This window comes from Suricata suricatta, chromosome 11, assembly GCF_006229205.1.
Source record: "Suricata suricatta isolate VVHF042 chromosome 11, meerkat_22Aug2017_6uvM2_HiC, whole genome shotgun sequence".
In the NCBI taxonomy this organism is placed as follows: Eukaryota; Metazoa; Chordata; class Mammalia; order Carnivora; family Herpestidae; genus Suricata; species Suricata suricatta.
Window position 1 is genome coordinate 74,529,934 of NC_043710.1, and position 25,169 is coordinate 74,555,102.

The following is a 25,169-nucleotide window of genomic DNA, read 5'->3' on the forward strand; positions in this document are numbered from 1 at the left end:
TGCAAGAGAATGGGAAGGAAATTTTAGCTCACTACGAGGAAGAACTTTCTAGTAGGTAGACTTTCTGGAATGAGACCAGAGAGCCTGAGGAAGAGACTGGCTGCTGATTTCTGGAGGTGTTAATGAAGAAACTAAACAACCATTTCATGGGGACATCCCAGAAGACATTCAACAAAGAACGCCTGGTCTCTGAGGTCCTGCCAACTCAGATTTGAAACAAACAAAATAATCAGAATAAATTTGGAGGCATACAGAGGGCACAAAAATTTGTCATTTCCATAATACTAACTACAACACTTTCTATACATATGGTCATTAGAGTGTTAGTACTTAAAGAAGGATAATCAAAAATTTGTTTTATTCCCAACTGTGAGTTAAATTTTTTTTCTGATTATTTCTTTTGGTCCCAGCCTGATTTTTTTTAAGACCTTGTTCCTGTGTGAGCACTGCTACTTTGAAGTATTCTTAAATTAAGAATAATAATTAGGGGCGCCTGGGTGGCTCAGTCGGTTAAGTGTCCGACTTCAGCTCAGGTCATGATGTTGCTGTTCCAGAGTTTGAGCCACGCATTGGGCTCTGTGCTGACAGCTCAGAGCCTGAAGCCTGCTTCAGAATTTGTGTCTCCCTCTCTCTCTGCCCCTCCCCTGCTCGCACTCTGTCTCTGTCTCTCTCTCAAAAGTAAACATTAAAAAAATTTTTTAAAGAATAATAATTAAGCGATTCTTGGTTTCTTTTACATCTACAGGAACGACTGATTAGAAGTGCCTTGTAATTCCGTAACCATTCATGCTAAACTGAGCTGCATTTGGTGGTAGAAGACACCTTGTGGAAATCAAGGCATGGTGTCTAACGTTTCCCGAGGTTAGTGATCACAGAAGGGACCGAGCCAGACCATAGAGTACACAGCCATGAGAGGACATCCCAACGCTTTCCAAAACTAACAAGAAGTTCCCTTTAGAAGTTTATCCCTTTAGTATAAAGGAGTAAGTTTTAGATGAGTATCTAATGAGTAAAAGGCATTGTTTTCACAAGCCGTGTGCTAAGTACATGTGATAGACACATCAAGTCAGGGTTCTTTACTCACGAGCTGAAATCGATGTCCAAAGCTTAGCCATTCTTTTTCCACAAGGACCTCAAACCCTCGGATGCTCCGATAGTAGCCGTCCAGCATGAGCATGGCGAGGGACGTGAGCTGCGCCGTGCGGTCCCAGCCATCGCTGCAGTGCACAACCACAGACGTCTTTCCCGACTCTACCTTGTCGGCGATCCTGAGAGCCCCGGCAAGAATAAGCTGCGAAACAGATTGTTTTCATGATATTTTTAAAAACACATTAAGTACTTCCTTCTTCAAAATTAACTAAGACAGTTTTATTATGGATGACCGTCTCAATAATATGTGGAGAAAAAAACAGGAGTCCCCTCCTAACAAGAAGTCTTATAAGTGGCAGGTGATCTATAATATTTTGCCTTTAGAACAATGTCATAAATGCAGGCTATTAATCTGCACAATGGAAGAGCCAAATGAAGGGTACATCTGGGTTCTATACAAATCAACAGTATGAGTGAGAGAAAAGAAGGATTAAATTGTAAGAGGTCTGTTTCTAAAAATCTTCAAGTATTCCAACATCATCTATTTAAATAAAAATAATTCGGCCAAATGAAGTCCTATGCCTTACTTAGACAATGCTTACTTAACCAAATTAGAATAATGATGAAAGCAATAAAATTAGATCTCTCCTAATGCATTCTATAGCTTCTAGAGCATTGACTTAACCAGTTTTATGTACGTCACAGCGCTTACAGCAAGCGTAGTATAAAGCTTTAGAGTAAGCTATGATTCTGTATCAGCATGAATGAAAACTGCTCAGCAGATCAATATATGTCTGTCAATTTAACTGGCATTTAAAACAATTTCAGTTATTTTTAAAAGTATGCAGACACTGCAAAAGAATTACCTTTTCTGAAGTTGAAAAACTAGACAGAATTAGATAAAACCAAAAAGAAAGACAACAATATAATGTTCTTTAAAATGAATAATACACCCCCATTCTTCTCTGCTAGACCATACATACTTTAGAGAAGAGTACGAGTCCACAAATATGGCTCAGAATGAAAGAAAGGAGATGGACTAGGCTTGGAAAATCTCAGGATGACCTCGTTTTGTCTGTAACTATAAGCATTTCTGGAAATGGGGTACCCTTAAGCAATGTCAGTCAACCTTGGCTATGCATCAGTGTAATCTGTGAGCACTATTTAAAATTTTTTTATGCTTTTTATTTATTTTTGAGAGATGGAGAGAGACAGTGTGAGCAGGGGAGGATCAGAGAAAGAGGGAGACACAGAATGTGAAACAGGCTCCAGGCTCTGAGCTAGCTGTCAGCACAGAGCCTGATGCAGGGCTCGAACCCAGGAACCGTCAGATCATGACCTGAGCCAAAGCCGGACGCTTAACCAACTGAGCCACCCAGGCGCCCCGTGTGAGCACTATTTTAAAGTATCTGGGCCCATTCTCCACTAATCCTAGCTCACTACTTTAAATATCTTCCACTTGTAATTCAAATGTATAATCAAGACTTATGGATTACTGACACAAAGGATTAGAACAGCCAGGAAGTTAAGATTGACGAAGGAGTTATCAAAAGCGGTCATCTTCATTCATTCATTCATGCATGCATTCATTCATTTATAAAACAAGCCTTTCAGAAGCCCCTTACCATATGGCAGGGACTGCTCTACGTGCTGGAGACAGAGCAGCGAACCAACAGACAACGGGCTGGTTTAATGATGTTTACATTCTACTCATGTGAGACCAGCCACATGCAAATAGAGAAGCAAACACACACTGTGTCAGAGGGCAGTAAGTGAAGGCCCCACATAGGGTCCAGGCAGGGCTGGTGGCACTTGTATTTTGTGTGCTGGGGTTGGGAAAGTCCTTTCTGGGAAGGCGGCATCTGAGCAGAGATCTGAAGGTGAGCGGGTGAGCTGAGCTGGTGCAAGCGCTGCGGGAGGAGAAGCCGGGGCAGGCACAGCCACACCGCTCAGACCTCAAAGGAAACTGGTTTCTGTCACAGCAGGCTTTTCCAGAGAACGCTGTGTGTGCTAATGCGTTATATGTGCTAGTGAAACGGAATTTACAGAAGCCCACGATGCAATCTGTGTTAGTTCCAAATCATGCCTTACTGTTTTCTATTTGTCCGTCATACACGGTAACAGATGGGCCACAGGAACATGCTCTCTGAGGAGTATTTACACTTGGCTACATTCAAGCTTCTAAACTTCTAGAAAGAGAGAAATAATAAAAACAGTCTCTCATTCTCATGAGGTCAATTTGGCCTTCAATTTTGTCTGAATTTTAGAGATTCTAGTATGTGTAAAAGTCTGTACCTTCACATGAAAAACCTTTCCCTTTACTTCATATTAACACGTATGTGGTCCAGAAGTCTACATTTTGGTGTGCCATTCCACTGAGATTCAGACCGTGTGAGAGCGCGCAGCAGCGTTAACTGCGATAACCTGTGGGGCCCCAAACATGAGAGTCACGTGCCAGGCACGCTAGTGCTCACGTGGCAGTCGCCGAATCGGTTAGCCTCCACATCCTTCATCCAACAACTTCACCTGCCTTCCCTGACCACAGCGGGTCTCACTTCACCAGTCACACAACAGTCACTACGGGTGCCCGTTATTTACACAAATAGCGCTGCCCTAGGCCCTGAGGGGTCCCCCCAAAATTAGTAAGTTATCCAGTCCAAGCTTCCGTGAATTAGGAATAAACACTGGCTGACAGAAAGTCCTGAAATAAAGAGCAAGGTCGTACCTGATTAAATGGAAATGTAAAGTGAAAAGTGCACAGAAAATGGTAATGGATGTGATCTGGGAAGACTTCATGGAAGAAATGGAATCTGAACTGGGATCTGAAGGACGAGTAAAATTCAGAGCGGGGCAGGGTGGAAAGAGAGAGGAAGAACAGACTATCACAGAACCGGACGAATAGTATAGAAAACTAATTCACTTAACCAATCCACCTTAGAAGTAATTCTAATCATCAAAGCAGTTAGCAATTTTCCAGTGTGTAGAAAGAGACTTTCATCTTAATTTCAATTGTACGAAAGGTGCCAAATAGACAAAAGGAGAGGGAAAGTCCTTGCTGGATATTCTATAAATAATATAAGGAAATAATAATGTATACCTAACCTTAATATGTTCCAGCCAGTGAGTGGATTCCAAGTTAGACAACCAGTGAGTCTCCTCAATGTTAGGGTACACAATCTCCTTAAGTTTTCGTAATGATTCTCTCATAACGTGAATATTGTGGATATCAAGAAAAACTAGTTCTGCATTTTGATAGGCATCTTCACTTTCATAACCTCCACCCTTTGCCTGGAAAAAAGCACACACCACAGGAATTCAATGTACACCCATTGTATGTAAACACATATCAAAAAGTGCTGTCGAATATACAACAGTGAGAAAAAGACACATGTTATCAAGGAATAGAAAACTCCATGAGAAAATTTCAATGGCTCAGGACATCTTAACACAGCTACTCGTTGCTACATGTTTTTTATAAAACACAAATAGACGCTCTTACCATGACTTCCTGATATGGCTGTTATAAAAATCAATGTGATTACATATATGAAGATCATCATTTTAATTTTTATTTTTGAGAGAAGGAGCATGCAAGCAGGGGAGGGCAGAGAGTGAGAGAGAGAGAAAGAGAGAGCGAGAGAGCTAATCCTAAGTAGGCTTGATGCTCAGCATGGAGACAGGCGTGGGGCTTGATGTCACAAACCGTGATATCACGACCTGAGCTGAAATCAAGAGTCAGACGCTTAACCAACTGAGCCACCCAGGCTCCAATACTTAAGCATTTTAAAGCACTAAATTTTTCCTACCTATATTTCAAGTTCTACTCAAATATAATGTATTACATCAGACCGAAATCACCAGCTCCAAGTGCAGGGACCACATCTATCTAGTTTCTTACTGGTCCATGCATCTTCACCTCCTTTCCTCTTCACCTCATTTTAATCTTAAAATCTGTAAAGTGCTTTGCAATCATAATGACTTGCTTCTATTTTGGCCACCTAATTACTTTTAAAGAAAAAGATGGAACAAGTATAAAAGCACAGAATACCATAATAAATTACTCTCTCTACCCTCAAATACTTAAATCTCCATCTACAGATAAGACTAAAAAATATTTGGTGTTAAAAATAAGCTGTGGCAGGAAAGAATTTAATTCTTTTGAATTGAATCTTTCTCTATTTTTTAAATACAATATTCTCCTATCTCCTATCTGTCATGGATAAAAATCAAGATTCTTAGAGAACTAATGGGAAAACAATGAGAAAAATAATGGCCACCGTAGTTATACAAAATGAAGTGATCATATGACTAACACCATTGAAAACAACAAAAGTCACCAACTCATAACCAACAACAAATTACAAAACAAACAGACGGTCAAGCTTCCTTTCTGACACTAGAGAGTCTGGGACATAGTTTGGATTCAAGACTGGCACAAGTGCACAATTAACAGTTTTGGTGGGGATCGTGTTAACAAGGATTATTCCTGGAGCATGGGAGCAGAACAGGTCAGGGGTACGAGAGACTGTCAATTCAAATTGGTTACAACAACTTCCGGAAAGATGGTAGTGAAAACTACACAGAACCAGTCACAAAAACAAACAGAATGAAAATGCTCTGGAATCAAATAGATGTAGAACTTTGTGAATATACTAAAAACACTGGAATACAAACTTAAAAAAAAGTGCATCTTATGCCATGTGCATTATATTTCTATAAAATCGACATTTAAAAAAAAAACAGAGCAACTAGGTAGTAAAACCAAAAAAAGCACAAATCGTTTAAAACAGAAATGGGTACAGCACATTCGGTGAAACTCCAAAACCACCAAGAGCTATAAGAGCCAAACGCGGTCAGTGAATGTGTGGGAAGCAGCAGAGGAAGTAATAAATGTAAGATGAACTGGAGAAAAGGAGAACCACAAAAGAACCTTACACTTTATAGTGTTTGTTCTGCTTCTGGTTTGGGTGCTTTGTCTTCTGGAACTAAAGGAAAGCCCAACAGTTGAATCTCAGAAGTGTAAGCCAGGAAGGGTCCTGTCCATTCTAACAGCCAAGGAGTCTAACCGATCTACAGTAGATCAGTAGAGGCCAAAGCAGTGTAACGCCTATGCACTCCTCTAACGGACCAGCCAGGGATCACTGCTGCTAAGTACACAGGTGAGCAGGACAGAGACAAAGGAAGAGAAGCCCCAGAAAAAACAAGACAAAGGAAGAGAAGTTTCCCATAAAAGGATGGGGGGAAGGTGCCCGGCTAGGGGAGACAGGACAGAGCCAGCAAATCTCAGAAAATAAGACTTCGTATTTCTTAATGCTACACGCAAACAATAAAAGCAGCAGCTCAGTGAATTGAGCTCTTCTCACCTCTGAGTACACCTAACTTGAGCCTTGCCCTCTAAGTGAACAACCATCCTGATAGTTCAGGAAAAGTAATTTCACTAAAGAATAAGCACTAGAAAAGGATCAAGGTCAAGCTCCAGAGATGCTATCCTAAAAAGAGAATGAACAGCATTCATAACATATGCGTCAAAAATGCCCCCACAAAACTGAAATCTTCTCCTCTCAAGCAAGCTAAAGCCATTAAAAATTAACACCAGGCATGAAAAACAAAATAAGGTGGAATTAGAAAACTCAAAAATGAAAAAATAAACTATATAAAAAGTTAAATGAAATTTATTAAAAAAACTCAAAAATGGAGTGAAAGAACTTGGGAACAAATTAGAAATAGGGGTAAAACATCAGGAAGACTAAAGAAGAAACACGAGAACAAACAAACCCAGCAGATATGGAAATGGAGAAAAGGAAAATATTTACAACCAAAATGAAATTAGAAGGACATAAGAAAGACTCAAGAGAAAGTGACAAATGATAAGGAAAGGCAAAGGAGAGCCAGCACGAAAGTCCTGAAGAAAAAAAGTCAAAACAATGAAATGGAATACTAAGAAAGAAGATTTTTTAAAAATTGCAAGCAAAATTTCTTAATTGGAAATTATAGATTGAAACACATGTTTCAATACAGGTTTCAGCACACATGTATGCGAGAATATAGACCTGGAACACACAACATGAAGACACAGTCTGGCAATAACGGCACTTCGAAGGAAAAAAAGTCCTTTGAATGTCGAGTAAAAAGAGTGACTTAGAAGGTAAAGAAACTGGGTTTATCATTAGCCTTTGAACCTTTATGCCAAAAGAAAATAAGCAACATATTTAAGAAACTCAAGAAAATCACGTGTGAACCAAGGGTTTTATGTCCAGCGAAACTGACTTGCAAACGTAAAGGACACAAGCTCCGATTAGCATGAAAATACGCAGAATATTGTTCCCATGAGCCCCTGCTGAAATATTTAGAGAACTTCAGACAATAATAATTAATAAAAACAACAGTAATAGTAATAATAATAATGTCTAGAAAGACATCCACATACGAACTGGTCATGAGCACAAAACTTAGAGCTGCTTGTCGAAGTCAGAGGTAAAAGGGGAAGTAGGTGTTCAAAAGGGAGAGTGTCATGACCATATGCGCTAACAATGTAAAGGAATATAATTCATTTCTAAAGTAGGGAGAAGAGAGAGAGCAAATGAGAAAAAATAAACTTTCTGGCAAGTACTGGTGATGGTGGGATTCGTACTGACATTCTGAGACTGGGAGGAGACAGCAAACAAGTGGTTACGGCGCGTACGTCTCGCCCCGTGTCTTTGAGGGATTCCCAGTGCGGAAGAAAAGAGACACGCAGGTAATTGAGAAGAAGCTATGCAAACACTGTCTGGCACTGAATTTAAATTGAAAGCACCAGTGTGAACTTAGGAGGTGCTTTATATTTAAAATTATATAAATATTCCCTAACTCTGGTCACTGTAAAACAGGACACACCCAGTAGCAAATGTCCTCAGCACCCCACACCATGGTTTGCAGTACCATTTAGTACTAACAGAAACGAGAACCTCCTGGAGAAATAGTTGTTCCAAGTCTGGGGCCGGTGATGTACACGACTTCCCGGTGAGTCTGGTTTGTCGGCTCACCCCAGATAGTGGAGATTACTGGGGTTACGTCCAAAGAACTCAGGAGATAACTTGAAAAGTGTCCCTCTGACCAAAGATGGGAAATGAGAAATTTTAACTTCAAAAAAATATTATCTGTGATGGATTAGAAAATGTTGAATGTGTTTAAATAAATACATTCATGATACTTTAAAAAATCAGTCACCTTCATGGGATGATAGCAAGTTTATTACTGGGAAAACTGGTTAATAAGAAAGAACCAAGTATTTGTCCTGGCTTTCTTACATAAACGAAATTCCTGGTTAACCCAAATAAAGACAAAAGAAAATTTTCTTTATAGAGAAAGTTCAACTAATAGCTAAAAAAGAAATCATAAAACTAAAATACCACCATTTTGCAACCCCAGTGAGTAATGGATCTAGGCACTCAGCATAAACAGCTACTAACACCCCCAAAAGGAGAATCAGCCACAACTGATGTGCCTCCCCTATAGCCTTCCCAAAGGTGTTGAACCTGGATCTGAATAAACCTCAAGTTCATGTGAAAGAAATTCAAAGGACAGAAAAAAAGTCGAACCATACTATAATGCAATACCCAAATCTGGGCTACAGGAAACTACAGATAAAATGTCAAGAAAAAAAGAGACGGGCAAGGGGAAGATTGTAGATTAAGAGAGACTTAAAAGACACATCAAATATATATTTTAAAGTAGCTAAGAAAATAGACTCCACAAGTTCTCATCACAAGGAAAAAGAAATTTGTAATTATATGAGATGATAGATATTAATTAAACTTACTGTGGGGTGGTCATTTCATAATATATACAACATAGCAAATCATTCTAATGTGTACTTATGCAATGTTCTGTATCAATTAGGTCTCAGTAAAACTGGCAGGGGTGGGGAGACATTAGGTTAGTAAACTGAATCAGCATTCCCAAAGAATGTTGACAATATGTAACAAAACTCCTTAAAAATTTATATTTTAAATTTTGATATGGTCATTATATATGTAGGATACTCTTTTAAGGAAATAAAGGTGCCAATAATAATAAATACCTGAACACCTAATATTAGAAACATAATTAAATGAATAATGACACAGCTATAATGAGTATTGAAGTATTTTTCCAGAATATTTAGAGAAAATAATTCCTATAATATTAAGAGGAAAAACAAAGAAACAAAATAATCAACATATGAATGCACAAAAAAAATAAGCGAGGAAAATATAGCACAGTATTAGTGGATATGGGTGATTTTTATTTCCTTTTTCTAGGCCTGCCCAGTTTTTCCATACTGTCTATTATATATTTTATAGCCAACAAAATGTAAGTATGTCTTTAAAAAAAGGGGATTTCCACATGAAATCTGTATCAGAATAATTGAAAAAAATAAGACACGGAATATAACATTTTGCTTTACCACGTTTTCTACATTATATTTCTCTTTTCTCCTCTCATGCTAGAAAACAATCTCCCGCCTGCTAATTCAGAGTAAAGTTTTGGAAAGGGAACGAACAAGGAAGTAGTAGAACACTATATGCTAATGCCTGTGCTGCAGCCCTCACATACACATTCTCTCATTTCTGCTTTGAGGAGAAATATTTAAAGTTTAGCAGGGAATGCCTGGAACTCAAATGCCCTCAAAACACTAAACAGGGTGGAAATAATTAGGCACATGCACCATAATTTAATTAAAAGGATGAGCATCCCAGCATTGTTTATAAAAGCAAAAAACCCCAGAAATAACCTAAATATCTAAGAATAGCTGATATTAGTTATTGTATATTAAAATAACATTATAGATAAAAGTTCACTGGAAAAGAAAGATACAATGTCAATGTTTTTTTTTAATTTTTTTAAAAGTTTATTCAGTTTTGAGAGAGAGCAAGGCAGAGTATAAGCACTGGAGGGTCACTAGAGAGGGGCACACAGAATCCGAAGGAGGCTCCAGGCTCTGAGTTGTCAGCACAGAGCCTGATGCAGGGCTCGAACGCAGAAACCATGAGATGATGACCTGAGCGGATTCGGACACCCAGCTGACTGAGCCACTCAGGCACCCCAGTGTCAATGTTTTTAAAAGGAAGTTATAATTATTCCATTGCTTCAAATGTACGTGTGCATGCGTATACTAATAGGTCTGGAGGTACAACCAAAGTTTAACGGTTATTTCTCTCTTATTTACAGGATTTGGAGTATTTTAAAATACGTTATTTTTGGTGATCTGCATTAGCTAATTCTAGAACACAGACACATTACTTACAGGGTGAAACAAAAAAAGGTAACTTACTAGAGCTAAATTATATCTTTTCTCTCTCCTTCTCCTATGTTAGATTTTGTCAACTGGACAAAAATTTTTATTTCCACAATGAAAATCTTCTCTAGCAGAAACCAGGACTACTGCCTCAGCTACCTTCAGGTCTTCAGTCTGAATAACTTGTAGGGGTGGAGGGCAGTCAGAAGAAGGCAGCCCTGGTCACTGAACACATTGCTGTCAGATTCCTAGAGCCATGCTGTACACACTCTAGCCAGTCATAAACTCAATTAGTTGTCAAGCTGGGAGAAGGGGGAAGGAAATGAATAATTCCTGAATACTTCTTTATTATGTTAGTGAGCACTACTTTTTATTAAATGAGTTTTGCCCCCACAACCACCTGCTTAGCTATTATTATTCTCATTTTACAAATGAGCAAATTAAGACCTAAAAAGATTACATAACCCACCTCCACATGCCACCTCACTTCGGCCCCATCAAAGCCAGCTGGTGCATGTAGTTCACTAGGTTATACCCACTGAGTGGCCAAGGGGGGTGTGTTTCTGGGCCCACAGGGTCTGAAACAATTGGACAGGCAGTTCTTGGTAGGGACCACCCTCAGGCCACTGTACAGTTGGTAGACTTAATACATCCTCTATCTTTCTCTGAAATGGCCTACCTACTCGATTTAGAGTTTCAGATTTATAAAATATCCTGAGGCTATGGAAATGCTCTCAGATAATAGAGCTGAGGGATACTGCCTATGAGCTCTGTGTCCCACTATAGCTTGTCAGAACCTCCAGAAATAAAAAGCCCATGTACTTGTTTGAAACCCCAAATTTTACAACTTTCACTAAGGGGACACCTCCAGAACACTTGAACTGGAGGCCAGCAAGATCTACAATTGCAGTCCCACTGGACTGTGTATATCAGCATACCTTAAAAGCTGATCTTGCTTCCATTCAGCCCAAAACTGGAGGATTACTAAAATCCCTCCCCCAGTAACATTCAAGGTCTTGGTACACCCTCAACAACTGAGGCCTACCAAAAAAAAAATCAGGATGTTTCAATTCCAAAGATTTGAAAGACAACCAAAAATGAGGGCAAGGTTAAATGATAAGGCTTATCTCCTAAACAATGTCACTCCTGTAAGATAAGGAGACATATCTGTTTTTTCACCTAATGCATGGGAACAGAGGGACTCAAGCAAAATGGGGAGAAAGAAAAATATGTTCCAAATGGGGAAAAAAAAAAACAAGCTAAAATCCCAGGGGGAAAAAAAGCCCTCAATGAAATAGAGATAACTAATTTACCTGATAAAGAGTTCAATATAATGTTCATAAAGTAGCTCACCAAACTCAGAGAAGTATGAACACAGTAAGAACTTTGACAAAGAGATAGAAAATGTAAGAAAGAAACAAGTCACAGAAGTGAAGAATACAATAATTAAACCGAAAAAAATGCAAAAAGACTTCAACAGCAGACCAGATGAAAACAAGATAGAATCAGTGAGCTAGAGGACAGAACAGTGGAACTCATCCCAAAAGAGCAGTAAAATCAAAAAATAAATTTTAAAAAGTGAACATAGCTTAAGGGACCCATGGGTCAACATTAAATGGAATGATATTTGCATTACAGAAATGCCAGAAGGACAAGAGGGAGAGACAGGGGAAGAAAACTTCTTTGAAGGAATAATGGCTGAAAATTTCCCTAAACTAGAGAAAGAAATAAAAATTTCACTCCAGGAAGTCCAGAGAGTTGCAAACAAAATAAACTCAAAAAGAGTTACACCAAGTCACATTATAATTAAAATGCCAAAACTTAAGGATTAAGAGAGAATCTTAAAAACAGCAACAGAAAAACTGTGTTATGTATAAAGAAACCTCTATGAGACAATCAGCAGTATTTTCAGCAGGAACTGTTAAGGACAGAAAAGAGTGGCATGAAATATTTAAACTGCTGAAGGAAACCATTCCTATCAAGAATTCTCTCTTTCTGGCAAGGTCATAATTCAGAATTGAAGAGATAAAGAGCTTTCCAGAACACAAAGCTGAAGGAGTTCATCACCTTACAAAAAATGTTAAAGGGACTTCTTTAAGCTGAAAAGAAAGGGCACTGATTAATAAAAAAAAAAATGAAAGTTAAAATCTCACTTGTAAAGAGAAATATATAGTAAGCATAGTACATTAATCACTTATAAAGTTAGGATAAAGGTTTTAAAAAGTGAAAATAACTATAAACACAATAAAAAGTTAAAAGGTACCCAAAACAGAAAGTTGTAAGATGTGACATCAAAAACACAAAATGTTTTGGGGGAAATAAAAGTGCAGAGTTTTAGAATTCAAACTTAATCCTCTATCCTCTTAACATGAACTGTTACATATAAAGGCAGTAATATATGAGCCCCATGGTAACCACAAAGCAAAAACCCATCGTAGACACACAAAAAATGAGAAAAAAAAATCTAAGCATAACACCATAGAAACTTATCAAACAAGAAGGAAAGAATCCAAGTAAAGAAGAAAGGAACAAAGAGGAACTAAAACATAGACCCAAAAAAATGCCAATTCAGTATTTACCTAACAATAATCACGTTAACTGTAACTCGACTAAATCCTCGGATCAAGAGTGCCAAATGGATTAAAACACACACACACACACACACACACACACACACACACACACACAAACGAACAAGACCCATCAATATGTTGCCTCCAGACACATTTCAGACACATTTCAGATGTAAGGACATGTGGAGACATGAAAAAATATGTTTCCTGCAAACTGAAACCAAAAGAAAGCAGATACAGCTTTCTTAGGAAGACTGTTACAAAAGACAAAGATGGGTCATACAGGGTCAATCCAGCAAGATGTAACATTTGTAAATATTTATGCACCCAACATAAGAGTACTTAAATGCATAAAGCAAATACCAACAGACCTAATGGGAGAAACTGACAGCAATACAATAATATAGGGGATTTTAACAGGCTACTTACGTCAATGGATAGATCATCCAGACAGCAAATTAATAAACATCAACCTTAAATGACACATTGCACCAGATGGACTTATTAGATATAAACAGAACATTTTATTGAAAAGCAGGAAAATATACATTCTTCTCAGTGCACATAGAACATTCCCCAGGATGGGTCACATGTCAGGCTACAGAACAAGTCTCAATAAATTGAAAAAGACTGAAATCATATCAAGCATCTTTTCTGCACACAATGGTACAAAACTATCAATCAACTGTAGGGAGAAAACTGGGGGGAAATCACAAATATGTGGAGATTAAACAATATGGTACTGAATGATCAATAGGTTAACAAAGAAATCAAAGAAGATATTAAGAATACCTTGAGACAAATGAAAATGAAAATGTAACTCACCATAATCAATGAGATGCAGCAAAAGCAATTCTAAGGGGTAAATTCAGAGCAATACAGGCCTACCTAAAGACACAAGAAACTATAAAAGAACAATGTAAGCCCAAAATTAGCAGAAAGAAGAAACTAATAAAGATCAGAGCGGAATTAAATGAAACAGAGACTAAAACCATATTAGAAAAGATCACTAAAACTAAACCAGATTAATAAAATCAACACACCTTTAGCCAGACTAAAAACAAAAGAGAGAAGGCTCAAATAAATGAAATCAGAAGGGTAAGTCCTAACTGATACTAAAGAAATAAAAAGGATCTTAAGAGACCACTATGACCAATTATATGCCAATAAACTCAACAACCTAAAAAAATAAATAAGTAAATTCCTAGAAACATAATCTTCCAAGACTGAATCATGAAGAAAGAAGAAAATCTGAATAGAAGGATTACTAGTAAGGAAATTTAATCAGTAATCAAAAACCTCCCACCAAACAAAAGTTGAGGACCAGACAGCTTCACTGGGGAATTGTGCCAAATATTCAAATAAGATTTAATACTTATCCTTTCATCCTTTCATATTTCTCCAAAACTAAAGATGTAGGAACACTACCAATCTCACTTTATGAGACCAGCATCGCCCTGACACCAAATGCAGACCAAAAAAAAAAAAAAAAAAAGAAGAAGAAAGAAAAAAAGAAAAATTACAGGTCAATACCCATAATGAACATCGATGCAAAAATCTTCAACAGAATATTACCAGACTAAATCAACAATGCATTAAAGGATCATATATCATGATCAAGTAGGATTTATTCTGGGGGTTGTAAGAATGATCCAACATCTACAGAACAATCAATGTGATAAAACACATTAACATAATTAAGAATAAAAATTATGTTGTCATCTCAAAAGATGCAGAAAAAACATTTGATGAAACTCAACACCCATTTATGACAACAACTCTTGCCAAACTGGGTACAGAAAACACTCAATAAAGGCCATGTACGACAGACAAGTCCACAATTATCATACTCAATGGTGAAAAGCTGAAAGCTTTTCCTTTAAGATCAGGAACAAGACAAGGATACCCACTCTCACCACTTTTATGCAATGCAGTATTGGAAGTGTCAGTGAGAGCAATTAGGCAGAAAAAGAAATAAAAGTCATCCAAGTTGAAGGGAGAGGTAAAATTGTCATTATTTATAGACATGATTTTATATAGAGAAAACCCTAACATTCAACCAAAAAGCCATTAGAATATATGAATTCAATGAAGTTACAGGGTAAAAAATCAATATAAAAATCTATTACATTCTTATACATTAAGAAAAAACTATCAGAGAATTAAGAAAACAATATCCTTTACAAATGTATCAAAAAGAATAAAATACGAAGGAGTAAACTTAACTACAAAGGTGAGAAAACATTACACTGCAAACTATAAGACACTGATGAAAGAAACTGAAAGAAGACATAAATAAATGGAAAGATACTACATGTCTGATTGGAAAAATTAATTTGAAAAATGTCATATTTCCCAAAGCAATCTGCAGATTCAATGTCATCCCTATCAAAATTCCAATGACATGTTTTCACAGAAGTCAAACAATCCCAATAGTTGTATGAAACCACAAAATATCTCCTTATCCTGACAAAAACAAAGCTCGAGGCATCATGCTGGTTTTAAACTATACTACAAAGCTGTAGTAATCAAAATAGTATGGTGTTGGCATGAAAACATATACACAGAACAAGAGAACAGAACAGATAGCTCAGAAATAAACCCATGTACATACAGTCAAATAACATACAAGGGAGACAAGAATATACAATGGGGAAAGGACAAGTCTCTTTAATAAACGTAGTGGAGAAAACCTGAGAGTCCCATGCAGAAGAATAAAACTGGACTACTACCATACACCATACACACAAATGAACTTGAAATGGATTAAAGACTTGAATGCAAGACAAGAAGCTCTTAACTTCCTAGAAGAAAACTAAGGTAATAAGCTCCATGACATTGGTCTTAGTGGTATCTTTTTGGCTGCTACTACAGAAGAAATGGCAACAAAAGCAAAAATAAGCAAATGGGACTATATCAAACAAAAAGCTTCTGCATACTGAAGGGAGTTTCTCACCAATGAATGGGAGAAGATAGCTGCAAATCATGTATCAGATAAGGAGTTAATATCCAAAATATATAATGAACTTATAACACAAAAACAACGAACAATCCAATTAAAAAATAGGCAGAGGATTTGAATAGATATTTTTCCAAAGAAGACAACAGATGGCCAACAGGCACATGAAAAGATGTTCAACATCACTCAGCATCAGGGAAATGCAAATTATATCCACAATCCACAATGAGATATAATCACACATCTGTCAGAATGGCTATTATCAAAAAGGTAAGCATGATGGAAAGAGTAGGGTGGTTCCTCAACAAATTAAAAGTAGGGGCAACTGAGTAGCTCAGGCGGTTAAGCATCTGACTCTTGATTTTGGCTCAGGTCATGATCTCATGGTTTGTGAGACTGAGCCCCAATTCAGACTTTGTGCTGAGAGCATGGAGCCTGCCTGGGATTCTCTGTCTCTCTCTGCCCCACCCGGGCTTGCTCGCACACATGCACTCACTCTCACAACATAAATAAACTTAAAAATTTTTTAATTAAAAATAGAATCACTATATAATTCCACTTCTTGCTATTTATTTAAAGAAAATAAAAATATTAATCTGAAAACATCTGTGCACTCTTATGCTCATTGCAGCATTATTTAAAATAGCCAAGATATGGAAAGAACCTATATATCCATCAATGGATGAATGTATTAAAAAAATATGGTATAGGGGCACCTGAATAGTGCCTGACTTCAGCTCAGGTCATGATCTCATAGTTCACGAGTTCAAGCCCCACTGACAGTGTTTGGAATTCTTTCTCTCTTCTTCTTCCTCTCCCTCTCTTTCTCTCTCTCTGCTCCTACCCCCTTGTGCTCTCTCTCTCAAAATAAATAAGCTTTAAAATGAATATGTGGCATATATATATATCTCCAATGGAACATTACTCAGCGATAAAAAGAAATGAAAATCTTGCCATTTGTGACAACATAAACGGACCTCAAGAGTATCATGCTAAGTAAACTCAAAGATAAATACTGTATCATTTCACTTATACATCGAATCTAAAAAATAACAAAAATGAACCAAAAAAACTCATAGATATAGAGAACAGATTGGTATTTGCAGGGTAGGGGGTTTGGCAGGGAACAGAATCCATGGATATAAGAAAGTACAAATCACTAGTTACAAAATACATAAGTCATGAGACTGTAATATACAACACGGGGACTATAGTCAATAATATTGTAACTGTGGATGTGGATGTGGAAGTTGCTAAGAAGGTAAATCCTAAAAGTTTTCATTAGAAGAAAGAAATGTTGTAAATTGGTATGGTAGCAGATGGCAAACTGATGTGATGTGGTCATCATTTCATAGTTGTAGAAATACTGAATCATTATGTTATAAACCTGTAACTAACAGAATGTGTATTTCAATTGTACTTCAATAAAAAAGTAAACAAACAAAAAGTTACAAGATTAAAAGATTAAGTAACTAACTCAGAGTCACATCATCAAGTAGGAGAGCCAGGATTAGAATCTGTCACTGGAGAGCCTGAAATCTTTCAACTACATTGTGGCTCCTACCAAACCCAGCTGATTCATGGAACTGAAATCCTAGTTACTGGAAGACAATCTCACCTTATTGGCAACAGCATTGACACTTGGCCGGGCATCAAATATAAAGATTTTATGAGACTGAGCATTGGAGTCCATGATAGCTTGAAGGTATTTTTCATCTTCTTTGCTTCGCTTTCCACTCACTCCTACCATGGGCTGGCTACACCGAGTGATTGTGGCTTGACTCTCAGGATGAATCCATGATAAAACCTTAACGGAGGAAATAAACAGTGACACACCTGTTATATACTTTTCTGTTTATAATTCTTCTCAAAAACATTACTCTATAAAATTCTGCTTTCTGAATTAGCTCCAAAGCCTAATCATGAAAGGATATACAAGGTTGCCATAAAAAATCATCACCTTTCTTTCAAGCCAGCTCTGGCATATGGACAATTTGGTCTAATTCTTTAATCGGGTACTGAGTTATGAAAGTCATGATTATTGGGAAGTGTTGTCTCCAGGAAAAATATATTAAAAGGGTATTAAGTAAACCTCTTAAAGTTTTATTAGTAAATTAGCAAAACTGTCTATAAAGTCTTCAGAATCTATGAGTTTTGTAACTAAATTATTTAAGCCAATCTTTTTAAAACACAGTAATTCATCATAAATATTAAAAATTTTTCTTCTTTCTTGGATTTGAAGGAAAAGAGCAGTTAAAGAATATATAATAAAATAAAGAAATAGTGAACAATACAGAGCCAACTTTGTTTTCAACTTAAGAATTGCAATTCTGTGCACTTCTCGAATACCCATGTCAGATTCTACAGAATCATCTTTAAGTCTTTCCTCCAGTTTTTGTTTTACTAACGCATTCTCTAATAGCCCCATAAAAGACCTGTCACTCTAGCTCTTTTTATCCTGCATCCGTCCTCCCATTCATGAAGTTCCACATCACGCGGAGTACAAAAGCATTTGCAAAGTCTCATCAAAGCTTCATACTTACTGGGATACGGCCCCTTGATCTGAAGGATGCCACCCTCTTTAACTCTTCATCAGGAATATTTGCTGGCACGACCAATAGGGCAGGATATGTATCACAAAGCTCATACCGCTCATTTATCTTCGTTATCCTCCAGCTTTCATTCGGAATTCCCTACACGTGAAATAAAACACAGGAAAAACTACTACCTAAAGTATTAAAAGATAATGAAATTAAAGTTATCCTATTTAACCCCTCCACTCACTATCTCTTAAGCCGTTGGAATAGTTACTGTCTCCTTTGTATAGTGGCCAAGCTATTCTAATGTATGGATCTGTGTTCATTTTGGTACTCGATTATGTACTTAAAGATTTTTTAAATCATTAAGTACTGATCGATTGCTGGGTCTGTGCTAAACATATCTGATGGGAAGGAAAGACACAGTATCACTGCAAATGTTCCCTGTCTTTAAAAAAAAGTCTCATTCAGGTTGACTGGATAATTGATTTTGTTGTCATTAAAATATCATATAAAGAAATGTCAGAGAGCAGCTTTATCACATATACAACTATCCACCAGAATGCTATACATATATTTATCAGTGACTACCTGAAGTGAATTTTTCCCTCCTAAATTATAGTGCTAATAGAATGTTGCTACTCTAACACACAGCAGAAAAGCAAGGGACTGGGGGACCTGTGTGGCTCAGCTGATTGGCGTCTGACTCTTGGTTTCAGCTCAGGTCATGATCCCAGGGCTGTAGGATTGAGCACCATGTGGGACTCTGTGTGACAGCATGGAGCCTACTTAGGAGTCTCCCTCTCTCTCTCTCTCCCCCTCCTTCTGCCCCTCTCCTCCTCTCCCTGTCTCCCCTGCTCATTCATGCTTTCTCTTTCCCTCTTTAAAATTAAAAAAAAATAATAAGAAGGGAGTATCAGAAGGTAGAACCAAGAGGCAAGAAAAATATTCTTAAAACTAAATAAATTAGTATTTGGTTCTTCAGTATTTGCTATAACTAGTCTACCACTTTACATAAAGAGTCACCTAAATAAGACACTTAAAATTTTCCATCTCCCATTCCACAGAAAAGAAAGTAATTGAATTAATTGGAATTAAGAAAATAGAAAATTTATGGCCCCTGAAAACTCATATAATCAATCAGAAAAAGAAAAGAATTGAAAGAAACCACATTACAGTAAACCCCCCACCACAGACACCTTTACTGAGGACCTGTTATGCACAGGTTCATGTCAGTAGCCTCTTTGCACATACATGTGCACATATTATTGTACTCAGGTTCTGTTAACTTCAGTTTAGAGATGAAGAAATTGTGGTCCACTGCAACTTGACCAAAGGAGGCAATAAAGAAATCCATGTACATTCCAAATTATCCTTTTATTTAAATGTACCTTGTTCCTTAAAAACATCTGTATCCTCGTTCACCAAATTGTTATAAAATCTGAAATTAAATGGGAGAATGTACTCCCTTTAAAGAGGTATTTCTCAAGCTATTGCCAAATACTCAAGAGAATATTAAAAATAAGAAAGGAAAGAACATTTCTTCCCAGTAATCATATGGTAAATACTATTAGAGTTTCCATGAATGCTTAGCCAGGATCCATTTCTTCATCAGTGCCTTACGTCCTATTTACATTAGCCTGGTCCCAATCTGCTTCTATGAAAACCATCACTTCTTCCCTCTTGCTTTCCTCAACTTTGTAAATACGAAACAATGGTTCAGGTAAAATTCTTATTTATTGTTAGAAATAAAAGAAAGATGTAATTAAAGGCTTAAAAATGTATTTCCATGCTGTAAAAAAAAAAAAAAAAAAAAGTACAGCGAACGGGCAAGTTTACAGAGGTGGCCCTCAAGCAAAAACCTTAGATACCATCTTGAACTCATCCCTCTCCCTTACCCCCTAACATCCAATCAATGACCACTTTCTATGATTTTTTTTCTCCTAAAAGTACCAAAAGAAAACGCTGCCCACTATTTTCAATCCTCACTGCAACCTCCCTAATTCAGGCCATTACCACTTCTCTCCTATCCCTCTGCAATCCATACCCCATTTGGCCGCCATATAATTATCTAAAATGCAAGCTATCATGCCATTCCTCTGTCTATGGTTACCTATTCCTTTTCAGATACAGTATAAATCCTTCATGGGGAGGAGTGATGTCGCCAAGATGGCAACACAGGTGTTCCTGATTTTGCTCCTCCACACAAGAGGAACACAACTATTCAAGAACAAGACACATTGAGAGAGTACTACAATGCAGGACTGGAGCGCTTCCCACACCTGAGACCCAGAAAGCCCTCAATGGAAGGGTAAGAGAAGTGGCTGCGCATTGACCACATTGTCCCTCCGCCTGACCATCCCAGCACCACACGGAGAGGTCTCCCCTGAACCCCTGCCTCCTCCAGTAGGAAACACAAGGCAGGGAGGATCACCAGCAACTTCTCCCCACCCTCAGCATTGTGGATCGTTCTGTAGGAGCCCCTACTCTGATCTCACAATATAGGGAAACGAAGTTCATACTTACTGTGTCCAAGTAGTAATCCAAACCAGTGGTTTTGCTCACCTGCAGAGCCAAGTCCAGAGCGCACATACTCTGACCAGGAAACTCAGTGGGGTACATAACTCCCTAATTTGGAGCCTCAAATGAGGAGTTTTGCCAGCCCTAGAATCCAGCTTCCTATAAGAGACTCGCTTTAGTCGCAAAGACTCACATAGACCAGGAATGACAAGATGGGAAAAGACATTGCAACCAAATGACAGGAAGGAAGGAAGGAGGGGAGGGGGGGGGAGGGAGAGGGAGGGGGAAGGGGAAGGGGAAAGGGAAGGGGAAGGGGTGCCTGGGTGGCTCAGTCAGTTAAGCATCCTGACACTTAATCTCAGCTCAGGTCTTGATCTAAGCATTGTGAGTTCAAGCCCTGCATTGGGCTTCACGCTGGGTGTGAAGCCTACTTAAAAAAAAAAAAAGCAAAAAGCAGGGGTGGCCACACTTGGGCAAAATAGACTTTAACAATAGTAAAGAGAAAAAAGGCCATGGTATAATGAGAAAGAGGACAATACATGAGGAAGATAAAACAACTAAATATTTATGCATTCAACTTTTAAGCTCCTAAATGTATAAAGCAAATCCTAAATGTATAAAGCAAAAACTAACAGAGCAAAAGGAGAAATAAACAGTAATATGGTAATATTTGGGGATGTCAATACCCCATTGTCAACAATGGATAGATCATCTAGACAGAAAATCAATAAGGAATCAGTGGATATGAACAACACTATGGTCAAAATGGACCCAACAGGTATATACAGAACACTCTATCAGTAGAATACACATTCTGTTTCAAGAAGAAACAGATACTCTGAATGGACCAATTACTAGTAAGGAGAATGAATCAGTAATCAAAAATAGTCAAAAATCTTTCAGTGGAGGGGCATCTGGGGCTCTGTTGGTTGAGCATCCAGCTCTTTATTTCTGCTCAGGTCATGATCTTGTGGTTAGTGGGTTCGAGCCCTGCATCGGGCACTGTGCTGACAGTGCAGAGCCTCTTGGGATTTCATTCTCATTCATTCCCTCCCTCCCTCCCTCCCTCCCTCTCCCTTTCTCTCTCTCTCTCTCTCTCTCTCTCTCTCTCTCTGCCCCTACCACTGCTCACACACTCTCTTGCTCTCTCTCTCTCTGACCCTACTACTTCTCACACTCTCTCTCTCAAAATAAATAAATAATTTTTAAAAATCTCTCAAAGGAAAAAAGATCAGAAACTGTTGGATCTAATCAATAAATTCACTGAAGTTGCAAGATACGAAATTAACATACAAAAATCAGCAGTGTTTCTATATGCTAAGAAGGAATCTTCTGATAAAACAATAAACAAATCAATCTCATTTACAGTAATATCAAAAACAATAAAATACTTAGAAATAAATTTAACTCAAGGAGGTAAAAAACTTCTACTTTGAAAACTACAAGACCCTGACAAAAAAAAAATTTGAACAAAGATGCAAATAAGTGGAAAAGTATCTTATGTTCGATTAGAAAAACTAATAGTTAACATGTCAATACAACCAAAGCAACCTATAGAGTCAAAGTAATCCCTAACACATATAGAACCAAAAAAGACCCCAAAATTGCCAAAGAAATTCTAAGAAAGCACAAAGCCAGAGCTGTTATACTTCCTGATTTCCAGCTATACTATAAAGCCACAGTCGTCAAAACAGATTCACATTAAAGCAGACAAATACACTAATGGAAAAGAATCAAGAGCCTAGAAATTAACTCACACATAGATGGTCAACTAATATTTCACAAGGGAGCAACAAACTCAATGGAGCAGAGACAATCTCCTCAAATCAATGGTGCCAGGATAATTTGATATTCACACGTAAAAGAATGAAACTGGACCCATGTATTATATCACTCACAAAAATTAACTCACAATGAATTAGACTTAAATGTAATTCCTGAAACCATGGAAGTATAGGAATAAGGGTCCTTAACACGCATCTCAGCAACAATTTTTTGGATAGGACACCAAAAGCATAAGAAACAAAAAACAAGCAGGACTATATCAAACTAAAAAGTGTTTGCACAGCAAAAGAAATCAACAAAGTGAAAAGCAACCTACCATATGGGAAAAATATCTGCAAACTGTGTACGTGATACAGGTACATATCCAAAACATATAAAAAACTCATGCAACATACCAAATCACTACACTGTAGACCTGAAACTGATGTAACACTGTATGTCATCTACATTCAAGTAAGAAAAATGTTTTTAATGGTCAAAGGACCATTATTTCTTCAAAAATATATGTGAAAGGCAAACAGATACATGAAAAGATTCTCAATATACTCATTAGGTAAATGTAAATTAAAACCACGATGAGGGGTGCCTGGGTGGCTCAGTCGGTTAAGTTTCCAACTTCGGCTCAGGTCATGATCTCACGGCTCGTGGGTTCAAGCCCCACATCGGGCTCTGTGCTGACAGCTAGCTCAGAGCCTGGAGCCTGTTTCAGATTCTGTGTCTCCTTCTCTGTCTGACCCTCCCCTGCTCACCCTGTCTCTCCCTGTCTCTCAAAAATAAATAAAAAACATTAAAAAAAAAACCACGATGAGCTATCACTTCACATCTGTCTAAGTGGCCATTATCCAGAAAAACAAAAACAAACAGATGAGACAGCAAATGCTGGTGTGGTTGTGAAGAAAGAAAACCCTATTGGTGGGATTGTAAAGTGACTCAGCTACTGTGGAAAACAGTATAGATGATGATCAAAAAATCAAAAACAGAACTATGATAGGATCCAGCAATTCCACTTTGGGGAATATAACCAAAGGAAACAAAAACAGAAACTTAAAAAGATACCTGCAGTCCCATGTTCACAGCAGCAGTATCTAAAATAGCCAAGACATGAAAACAACTTAAAAGTGTCTACAGGTAGATAAATGGATAAAGAAGTTGTGGTGCACTTATACAATGGAATATTATTCTGCCATAAAAAACAAGGAAATCTTATGATTTGCAACAACATGGAAGGACCTTGAGGGTATCATGCTAAGTGACATAAGTCAAACAGAAAAAAACAAATACTACATAATTTCTCTTACATGTGGAATGTTAAAAAAAAAAAAAACTCATAGAAAAGGACAGAAAAAGAGAACATGCTAGTGGTTTCCAGAGCTACAGGGTGGGGAAAGGGAAACTGAAGGAAAGTGGTCAGGTGGTAAAAAGGTACAAACCTCCATTACGAGGGAGATAAATACGAGGGAAGTGATACACGACATGATGACTACACAGCTAACTGCTCTATGATATACAAGGAAAGTTGCTGAGAGTAAATCCTATGCATTCTCCTCATAAGAAAAAGAATTTTCTCCTTCTTTCTTTTTCTTTTTCTTCTGTCTATATGAGAAGATGGAAGTTGGCTGAACCTATTCTAGTAATCATGTCACAATATGTGTAAATCAAATCATCACGCTTTAAACGTGTACTGTGATGTATGTCAATTATTTCTCAATAAAACTGTGAATGAAATTCCTTCATGGGACTTAGCAAAGCCCTTTATACTCCCATTTTCTCCACACTGATCTCCTGCCACTCCAGACTCCAATCCAGCCTATACCAAATACTTCTAGTTCCCAAATGGCCTCATATTCTCTCACTGGAATACCTGCTTCATCAGTCACTATATACATCACTGTATACTTTGTTAATTTACTTCTCTGAATCCTCCATTAAATATATGCTCTTTGGAAGTCAGGATTATATCTTCCTGTTTCATAGATTTAGCCACTAGTATACAGCAGTGCTGTATAAATTTGATAGATGGATAGATGGATGGATGAATGAGTGAAGGGAGAAAGGAATATATTAATGAATAAATCAATGAACCACAAGGAAGCCTTCATGAGAAGTAAAATTAGTTTTTGAAGTTTTGTTAAAAAATATAAAATGAGAGCTAAGAGGGTTGAATCACCTGGAAAGCACACATCACCTTAGATCCTAATGTACCACTCCCAACCCAGGTAGATACTCCCATCTCTCAACCTCTTCCCACATCCTTAAAAAAAAAAATCACTCCCAGGGATTCCCAGTGGGTAACGTTCTTCAGGAAATTGGCAGAGTGGGAGTTGAACCACTGACTTACATTACATGACATTTATGGCTACTGTCTTCCTCATTCTTAGATAAGTTGACACACATATCTCCACTAAAGGAATTCCCTTGTAAACCAAAAAGTGGAGTTGGCTAGTTACCAT

The 25,169-nt window shown here is 37.6% G+C and overlaps 1 protein-coding gene across 5 annotated transcripts in view; it reads right to left on the bottom strand.

Moving 5' to 3' along the window:
- The window catches only part of MTMR2 (myotubularin related protein 2), a 114,178-nt gene that overhangs the window by 12,057 nt on the left and 76,952 nt on the right, over positions 1-25,169 (bottom strand). For 4 of the 5 annotated variants that reach the window (XM_029957204.1, XM_029957207.1, XM_029957206.1 and 1 more), the window contains 4 exons: positions 18,421-18,570; positions 17,496-17,684; positions 4,192-4,377; positions 1,085-1,291 (listed from right to left, as the gene is read on the bottom strand). In XM_029957204.1, the coding sequence (XP_029813064.1) occupies positions 1,085-1,291; positions 4,192-4,377; positions 17,496-17,684; positions 18,421-18,570 (732 nt within the window). The remainder of the gene's footprint in view (positions 1-1,084; positions 1,292-4,191; positions 4,378-17,495; positions 17,685-18,420; positions 18,571-25,169) is intronic. The other variant, XM_029957205.1, reaches the window with a different exon arrangement.